The sequence below is a fragment of the Lathyrus oleraceus genome, chromosome 7 (assembly GCF_024323335.1).
Source record: "Lathyrus oleraceus cultivar Zhongwan6 chromosome 7, CAAS_Psat_ZW6_1.0, whole genome shotgun sequence".
NCBI classification, from domain to species: Eukaryota; Viridiplantae; Streptophyta; class Magnoliopsida; order Fabales; family Fabaceae; genus Lathyrus; species Lathyrus oleraceus.
In genome coordinates, this window is record NC_066585.1 from 457,016,347 (window position 1) to 457,025,548 (window position 9,202).

A 9,202-nucleotide genomic window follows, 5' to 3' on the forward strand; every position below is an offset into this window, starting at 1 on the left:
CCCAACAATCAAAGAAGCAACCAATACGTCTCCCATACGAATAAGGAAAGCCACCTTGAGCAATATCAAAACCAAGAAGATTCAAGGTAAAATAGACATGCAAAAGATGAAACAAGGTCAAAAGATGAACATGCAGATTCACAATAATACTAATAGTAGAGAAAAAGAGGTAGATCAAAGGTACCTGAAGAAGAAGACGTATGAAAATGCGATTGACAAGGGAGCTAAAAAAGATAACGCACAGGAAAACATGCACACAATCAACTACATAAATATGACAAGTGACAATAAAAAACCAGAAAGTAATAGATGGGTACCTTCTAATACTGGTTGGCTTAAAGGCAACTCAGATGCATGCCTCAAAGATGTTTTCTGGGGGATAAATATTATTATTCGAAATCAGAAAGAAAAATCATCATGCCAAGATCCACAAGGATTAGAGGAAACGATGTTCCGCTCGCAGCTGAAGTGTTGGCCCTTAAAACGACTATGGAAGTAACGGTAGAGCTTAATCTTAAACATATGAAATTTGAATCTGACAATTTAACCCTTGCGAAGATGATGAACGATGAACACCACACAACTCGGAATGAATATGGAATGATAGTGAACTCAGTGAAGAAGATGAAAAGACGGTTTATGGAGGTTTCTTTATGATATACAAAAAGAGAAGCAAACGATGCTCACATGTTAGCTAGGGTTTATTTATCTGATATGATTAAAACTAAACCGGATCACCCAGAGTGCATCAACGAGTCTAGAGCCCAAGTGTCATTTTCTATTTCTTGTGTAATTTCATTCCTTTTATAAAAAATAAAATAAAAAAACAATAATATTTAATACTATACTATGCTTTAATATTATTTTATTTAAAATAAATTAAAATTTTAAATTTATTTATACTAAACGAAACCATACCCAACCAAAAAAATATCAACGAATTTATCATTTTTTTACTCTGATAATGAAAGGGATTGGAACCTGGGAGCTTGTGTGTTAGACAACTAATTTAGTGATGCAAGATTAATTCTTTGATTTTAAGAAATGGAAATTGAAATCCATATATTATAGGATAACCTTCAATTTGTTATACACCCTTTGAGTTTGTTATTCATAAATATAAGATAAAGCCAAGTTAGAAATATTTTTTATTTTTAATAAGACAAAAAATACTCTTTAACTAAAAATTAATATCAAATTTTATATTAGTTTACATATTCATATAGTATAAAAAATCATTTAACTATTTTTATCAAACTTAATATGATTTATTAATTGATTAAAATTTTATTTTTAAAATATTAATAATTAAATTTAAACTCATAGAATAAAAGAACTTTTCTAAAATAAAAATAGAGACTAAAGAAACCTTTTTCACGTCGTGACCGTAAGGGTTTCTGTGAGCAGAGAAATTTCTCTTCCTCCCGCACCTCTAACCTATCCTCCTCCTCCGGCGCGTGCCTCCGATCTCGAATCATCCAAATCGTTAAGGTATAACCTAATTTGTTTTCTCTGAGGCATAACAATGGCGAAAACCGTAATCAGAATGCAGTTCTATTTTTTACATTCTCTCATTCTCTGTATATTTTCCTTAGGTTGAATCAGTTCAGTTGAATTATGAAGTTTGGTAGAACAGATTTATTTTCTATTTTGCAAGACGTTAAACGCCAAGGGAAACGAATCAAACTCAAGAGGAGGTTACCTTCATTTTCGTTTCATTCTCTGATAATACATATATTCACTAATTTTAAATACATTAAAATGTCATGTCACTGGTGCAGGTGGTTGTTAGGATTACCTATCACGAAACGCGAGAGGAAGAAGTTGAAGGAAAATCGCCATCGGTGTGCGCTTCATTTGTTCAATAATTTACTCACCATGTTTCACTCACTCTGATCAATTGTTTTATTTATTTTTAAATTTTTTCTATCTACAGGTATTTGCCGGAGTTACTCAGAAAAGATGATGTAGGTTTTGTTTATTGTATTATCAGAGTTTCTTTGCTTGCAGAGCTCTTTGAAGATTTGAATGATAAATTCATAAATGATAATCTAATGATCCTTTCAGATGTTTTATGAGTCGGTTAGAACTCATGTTGAACGCGCTTTTGGAGCACACTACATTGAAAGAGAGGACTCTATCCCGAGGGATGATATTGGTTTCGACCAAATACCAAACTTAAAAAGGTTGATATTGTCCTGCCTTGATAATTTGACCACCAAGGGTTTATACTCTCTTGCAATGATAGTTAGCGGGGACACAGCCAAGTATGAAAGAACTCGAGGTAGTTTCAAGAAGATTATCAAAGATTCTCTTTCTAGTGATCTGGGTAGCGAAAGACATAATGACCAACATCTGGAAACTCGTAAACGGCTTTTTCAACTTCTCAACAATCCTCAACATTTTCGTCATAGGTGTGAGCTTTTACCTGGATCCGAGTCCCAATTTTATCATGCTGCTGCAGTGAAGGTTTTATGTGGACTTGAAAAGTTACCGTCCCAAACCTTGATTGCAATGCGTAGGAAACTTAAAGGAATTAAAGCACCGGTGCCTCAGTTGCAACCGTGCAAACACGGATGGGGACGACGCCATCTGATCAAACTAGTGGGTAAAATCTGTAGGAAGATGCTTTTAAAACTCGATGAAGGAAATGAGCTTCAAAAGCCATTAGCCAAAGCTATGTCAGTAGCAGACTTATCACTAAAACTAATGTTTGGTTTTGGTAGCACGTTTTTAGAAGAACTTTACCGATTCTCGCCTGAAGTGATGTCCCTGCAGAGTGATATTTTGAATGCTATATGGTCTGTTGAGAAAAAGGAAGTAGTGCCGTTGAAAGTGCTAAGAGATTTACAGCTTCTTATAGAACCAAATGCTACAATAACAAATAAGAGCTTACGCACAGCTTTTGTAAATCTTTTGACTGAATTTCTTTTTGAGTGCAGTGATATGGATATCACTCCTAAGTCTTTATTGCAGATCCTAGATGTTATCAGTAAGTGTTCTAATAAAAGCACACGCGATATAACAGTCCATAAGAAGCATATTGAAGAAGAAGTTGACTGCATACTAAGTGTGAGTGCTCAGACAAATCAAATTATTCAAGACTTGTTGCCCGACTGTGAATTTGACCAGGACTTTATGGATTCATATATGGAGCAATCAGAAGAAAGTGATGACAGTGAGAGTGACAGGGATAGTGATAAGGATGACGATGATAGTCAACTTTTTGATAAAAGACAATTTAAAAACGGATCATTCAGCCCAGCAGATTCAAGCTACAAAGGAGAAAGTGTTGGGGATTTTATACCATCTGGGGTCCATCCTTCTACCACTATGACTGAGGAAAGGTTGAATATTGATTCTGAAAAGCTTCAACCTATGGACTATGATACAATAAATTTGGAATCAAAAATTTTCAACACTAAAGATATTAACCAATGCCAAGAGGCTAGGAAAAACTATGATTCTTCAGTTGTTTCACCTGACAAAGAATCAGGTGAAAATATTGTTCAGAGACATGAATTTCATGAATCTTACACTAAAGTTGATCCAAGAGATACATCTAATTTCTGTGAGGAGATGGAACCCCCGCCCACCAAGCACATTGCACGTAAGAACCAATACCTTGCTACCCAAGATGCTTGTGATAAGACAGCTATGCTTGCATATAATCTCATAGGTCATTTGTTTGAAGAGTTTGCCGTAGCTGAAGGCCTGAACTTAGACTTGAGCAAGAGGTCATACCTCAATTGTGATAAGCAAATTGAAGAAGCAAAAGGTACTGAAAATCCATTACTACCACTACAACCAATTTATCCACAAAATGTTGTATGGACATATGTTACTACGTATTTTATTTAGCTTAGTGTTATGATTTATTTTAATATATTGTGAATGATATTAAACTAGTATTTTGGTATAAACATATCAATTAATGCTTGTGCTGTCAGCATTGATCATCTAGCTTTATTTCATGCAGAAACTAATGAACAGTCATCATCTAAGAAACGTACAAGAGGCCCGGGTATTGTTCGAGTAATTGAAGAGCTCATTCCTTCGTTTCCAGATAGGTATTTGTTACGTTCCTCAATTATGGTAGCATTACAAGAAATGTTGCGTATAATAACATGCATGATTCTGTCATAAAAAATCTCATGATATTGTTTTTCTAATTAAGCTTTACTCATTTGCATCTTTGTGAAGTGCAACTTAGATTCATAGCAAAGATATTAGGTGGTTTTATTTTTTGGGCATTCAAGTTTACGTCTATGAGAATGAGTAACTCATGTGTTTTGGACACTGCAGTAGCATGGAAAGACTGAAGATATTGATGGACTTATGATAATGGAACTCAGGCTTTCATGTTCAAGTAGAGAAAGAGCATTTTGAGATTGTTTTACATATATGGATCTAGTTCACCAAATTATGAGTTCTACTTTGTAAAGTGTATAGTTTTTCAACTTCTTAATTAGTAGACATTTTCATGTAAAATTAAACAGCTCTATTCTGTTTATTCATATAGGGGGCAAAGCTTCAGCTAGTTCAGGATTTTCTTTTTTTAAGAAATGTAAGACTTTCATAGTGCCAATGATATATATATTTTTTGTATTCTAATACCATGTATTAATGAAATCTTGCATTTGACACAATCATACAATCTGGACCATTTGATTAAAATCAGACTACTCTATTCCTTCATTGATGATGTTATTTTTGTATACATGATTCAAAATTTCAAATTGTTTAATGAGATATAGAGGTATTATTGTAAACGAAAATTACTATGGGGTGGTCTCAACTTAAACTCCCACTTGTGTTGTAAAAACTAATGATAATCACATGTTCTTATAGAAACTAATTCAAATCAAACCAATGGAGCCATATAAGAGAATAAACTTTTCTCTGTTAACTGAGCAATGCATCATTTCATATACTATAACAAATCTGAGTAAAATATTCAACTGTTATTACTGCTATGAATATCGCGAACGAGTAACCTCACGCATTGTGTGCCAATATCACTCAAAACTTCCACACATTCCTTCAAATCTGAGTCATTCACCAACATCACCCATTCCTCTTCATCATCTAGATACTTGAGTTGAAACGATCCATTTTGTAACTTAAACCTTGTTGCAACTTCTTCGTATAGTTGAAAACAACCTACACACGGATCAAACTTGAAACGAATAGTATCGCCTCTAAAGTTAGCTTTGACAGCGAACTTCGACTCGCTGTCAACACAAATTGAATTGACTTTTGAGTGCTTTTGGTTCTCAATGCTTTGAGAGCCTGATGAACTTCCATGCACCATTGGTCCTGAGGCATTGGATGAATCTGTCATGCTTGAAGAAGTAGGGTTATTATGTTCTTCAACTCCTTTTCCTTCATCCAAACCAAGTTCAATCAATGTGAATGAACTATTCGAGTTAATATCATGCAAACTACTATTGTTCAAATCGCATCGATCTTCCTCTATCTCAAGAACAGAATCTATAGAGTTTTGTTTAGGACAAAGCCATGATGTTGAATCTGGAATACAGTCAACAGAAGAAACATCGTCTTTCTTCAATTCTTCCTCGCATAAATTTGAAATAAGAACACCATCATCCTCCAACTTAACGGCTGAATTCTCTACCGAGATTTTCTCAGGTAACACGAGAGCTTTATTATGTGTACCAATCTGTTGGATGATTGATCCTCCTGCAACAAACCCACCAGTGTGAGGATCAAATTTCAGCACTCCTTCCACTCCTTGGACAGAATCAAGAACAGTTTGTATTTTCTTCAACGAACGGTTCACTTTATTTATCTTACGCGATGGCCATCTTGAGATTCCATGTTGCCTGCATATCCTCTTCAGAGTTGTTGGACACACTGTTCAAAGAAAAAATTCATGAAATTTTCATCGACTAAATTTCCATCACAATAAGCTGAGTTAATAATATAAAGAAACTATTTTCGCAAATATCGACGATGTCTCACCCCCGATTCTCTTTGCAGCATCCTTCAGGCTACCAGAAAAGTATTGCTGCAGAACACTCAGGCTAACATTCTTCTCTACCGCACTTCTCTTTTTCTCAGCCAGCTTTCTTGATCCACTGAATGTCTATAATAACAGTTACTCAAATGTTAGGTTTCGAAAAACACTAAAAATGGAGGATGAAAGAAGAGAAGATTCGGTCGAAATATACCTGACTATGAGTAGCTTGATTTCCATTATTCTTTAGGTTAATTTCATTCAATGACATCTGAAATAAATCATGGTCATCACTTGTAAATGCTATCTGAGAGCTTCCCTTAGACATTGGAAAAAAACCCGAGACATTTTCCTTATAAAACCGATCTTGAGAACCTTCTAACCCTCTTAGTTCGGCTTCTGAAACTGTCCTCAAACTCTTGCAAATTCTCCTCATAGTATCCGACAAATTGTCTAATAAAAGCTGTTGTTCTGAACTCCCTGTCATATTGATAGGAAGAAAGAATTCTAAGACGTAATCCTCGTCGTTCGTATAAGTACTTCTTAGCCTAGTTGCAACCGCAGCGTTTAAGTTATATTTTCGCGCGTGATGAACAAGCGGATATTCACTAATATCATAAGCCTTCACGTCGGTATAGAAAAACGGATGATTTGATTGAAGAGCTTTTCCAGATATACCTTGTCCTTCCTCAAGATGATGTTCAGAACACGCATGAACAAATCCTCCTGCCATTTTATCATTTATATAACAAGCCGATTCTTCAATGCATAGTACACATTTTTCATCAGAACTTTTCGTATGGCCTTCTTTAATTCGTATTTTCTCAGATTCTTCGCCTTTTCCCTCAGTATAATAACACGGAATCCATGTCAGTGCTAGTGGTAATCTATGCGCATGACAAACAGCTCTCAATATATCCGTTATCTCGGTTAATGCAGCTCTTTTGTTATTTGACACACACTGCATAAAAAAATGAATCTCTTAAGAACTTCAGAAATTCAGAAAAAACATAAATCAGAAATTCAGAAATCAACAAATACCTGTGGAAGTAGTCGCGGAGGCGTAATAGTCCTTAAATTCACACGCTGCGAAAAGTCACGAAAACACAGAAAATGTTACTTTTCTTAGTAGTTGAAGATTACACAATTTACAACAAGTAGCAAAAGAAAAAACCAACCTGGAGTGCATGCGAAACAAATTCTAATTCTTTGTCGAAATTCGGTTTTTCCTTTGTAGTAACAAGTTCTAGCACAGCACTACATGAAACTTCAGAGTGCATATCAGATACAGGAAGCGCAATTGAACCGCGAACCTCGTGACTAATTGCATGATCTAATCTTAAATACTCAGATTTATGATAGTAACCAACATTAGAGGTCCACTCAGGAATATGCGAGTTATAGACACGTTCGGGAAGTCCAGGACAACAAGATCCCGTTTTCGTTTCCGCAGAAAACGTAAACGACCTCGACACTTCGCGATAACCTGCAAGCTTTTGGTCTAACAAATATGGTTGATCAGTAGTAGTTAAGACGAATTCGTCGCCGTATTTTATCGGTACCCAAACTTGGGCTAATATTCCTCCACCAGCTGATTCCTTAAAGAATGATAAAGCATTCATCATTCTCTCATCAAGTGACCAACTAGGCGATTTCGATATCATGTAATTGCACATATCAAATGAACCATTTTGTTCTTGTGAATCTAAATTATTATTATTATTACTATTTGTTTCATTTTCATTATCTAAGAACTCAAGTTGAGTTTCCATTTGTTGTAATAGTACTTTTTCACAATCCATAACATTGTAACTTCCACCACTTTCTGTCATGAAAAATGAACCATCAATATGTTCAACTAAATTCAATCCATCATGAGGTGATGAATATGCAAATGATGAAAGATCATTAGTTAGAGTTTGATCCGTTATCGACGACGAACCGTTGCACCAACCGGCGTAGCTGTCGAAGTTCATCAGCTCAGAGATGTTGTTAAACATATCATCTGAAGCTGTTGAACCTTTCATTCCATTATCCAGTGGTGTCCAGAAGCTAATTCCTTTCTCCTTTGAAGAAAATTGATCTTCCATTTTCAAACTTGAATTTGATATTGAAATAAAACGAATGAAATTAAGTATAAGAAAAACCTGAAAGGTTGAATCCTTGCTCCATATATGGCAAGTTCCTTCACTGAAACAATGTAGCATAAAAGTTAGATAGTTTCTATAAAAAGAAAGGTACTAAGTGTACGGAAGTTTCATAGTTAGTTTGTTACCTTAATCATTTGTGTTTGTAGAGAATAATAAAACATAAACATAATATGTATTTAATGTAGGATATGTTGCTTTCGGATTTGTGTAATTGATTAATATATGTTGAAATAGAAGTGATAAACCACCTGGATTGAAATAGAATCAAGTGGCTAGACAATGATATTTTATGAAGAAAAAAAAGCAAGCATAAAAATATTCTGGTGACACATTAAGGATGTTGATAATGATTTGATGTTGGGAATGATGTGTTTTTAATTAGTTGTTTTAATCATTTTCGAACCTTAAAGTTGACTCCTAGTGATTATGTTTTGTCATCCGTACTCTACGGTCATATTTTTATGCTTATTTATAGATTCTTTTTGGGTGTAAATTTATTTATTATTGACTGAAAAATATTTATTATTGTTAATTTTAATCATATCAATTTATGTGAGTTAGAGTATTGAAATTCTTATAGACAGACTGAACTGCATTTAAAGTTTAAAGAGTAATATGAGTATTATATATCAACAAAATCATCTTAACAACAGAATTACACGTTTTATAAGATAAAGATGTAAAAAAAACTTTTTACGAGTTTGTTAATCTAATTTAGTCGGTAACAACCACAGTCCTCTCAATTTTGTAGAGATCAATAAAGATTAATATAAAATTGTTACCATTTAATTATGACAAAATAATAAATATTTTTTTTAATCACATTTTAAGGGTGATAAATATTCTATTTAGGCCGGTCCTGATTACGAGTAAATTTGAAATAAATAATCTTAGATATACCTAAACTAGCACATGACTCGCTCAGGTATGGTACATAAGTAGAGACTCATAGGCAAGCCAACGAAAGTACAATGTACGAAGAAGATTTCAATCATCTATCTTAGTTATATTTTGATGAAGACAAAAGTTTATTAAAGAAGAAAAAATGGGATGTCTATCTCAATAAAGATCA

General features: G+C 34.2%; 2 protein-coding genes across 4 annotated transcripts; one reads left to right on the forward strand and one right to left on the reverse strand.

Moving 5' to 3' along the window:
- Window positions 1–1,353: 1,353 nt before the first annotated feature.
- On the forward strand, window positions 1,354–4,614 carry LOC127105214 (uncharacterized). Of its 2 annotated transcripts, XM_051042378.1 has the most exons (7): window positions 1,354–1,491; window positions 1,596–1,697; window positions 1,782–1,844; window positions 1,937–1,967; window positions 2,068–3,778; window positions 3,980–4,070; window positions 4,306–4,614. In XM_051042378.1, exons 2-7 carry the CDS (start codon window positions 1,618–1,620, stop codon window positions 4,340–4,342), a joined length of 2,013 nt encoding a protein of 670 aa, XP_050898335.1. In that variant the 5' UTR covers window positions 1,354–1,491; window positions 1,596–1,617; the 3' UTR covers window positions 4,343–4,614. The 2 variants fall into 2 exon arrangements, with proteins under 2 accessions (XP_050898335.1, XP_050898336.1); XM_051042379.1 differs by lacking the exon at window positions 1,354–1,491 and having other exon boundaries at window positions 1,679–1,697; window positions 1,782–1,846.
- A 153-nt stretch (window positions 4,615–4,767) lies between these two features.
- On the reverse strand, window positions 4,768–8,466 carry LOC127105213 (protein NLP9). Of its 2 annotated transcripts, XM_051042376.1 has the most exons (6): window positions 8,256–8,466; window positions 7,159–8,170; window positions 7,022–7,066; window positions 6,195–6,941; window positions 5,986–6,109; window positions 4,769–5,877 (listed from the first exon to the last, which is right to left on the reverse strand). In XM_051042376.1, the coding sequence occupies exons 2-6, from the start codon at window positions 8,068–8,070 to the stop codon at window positions 4,958–4,960; spliced, it is 2,748 nt and encodes a 915-aa protein (XP_050898333.1). In that variant the 5' UTR covers window positions 8,071–8,170; window positions 8,256–8,466; the 3' UTR covers window positions 4,769–4,957. The 2 variants fall into 2 exon arrangements, with proteins under 2 accessions (XP_050898332.1, XP_050898333.1); XM_051042375.1 differs by lacking the exon at window positions 8,256–8,466 and having other exon boundaries at window positions 4,768–5,877; window positions 7,159–8,224.
- Window positions 8,467–9,202: the final 736 nt, after the last annotated feature.

Coding starts and splice junctions, on each gene's coding strand:
- LOC127105213 (XM_051042375.1), bottom strand. CDS start 8,187: ATGCTACATTGTTTCAGTGAAGGAACTTGCCATATATGGAGCAAGGAT. Junction 7,067..7,158: donor TTGTTTCGCATGCACTCCAG/GTTGGTTTTTTC, acceptor GACTTTTCGCAG/CGTGTGAATTTAAGGACTAT. Junction 6,942..7,021: donor CTCCGCGACTACTTCCACAG/GTATTTGTTGAT, acceptor TTTTTTATGCAG/TGTGTGTCAAATAACAAAAG.
- LOC127105214 (XM_051042378.1), top strand. CDS start 1,618: ATGAAGTTTGGTAGAACAGATTTATTTTCTATTTTGCAAGACGTTAAA. Junction 3,779..3,979: donor GCAAATTGAAGAAGCAAAAG/GTACTGAAAATC, acceptor TATTTCATGCAG/AAACTAATGAACAGTCATCA. Junction 4,071..4,305: donor ATTCCTTCGTTTCCAGATAG/GTATTTGTTACG, acceptor TGGACACTGCAG/TAGCATGGAAAGACTGAAGA.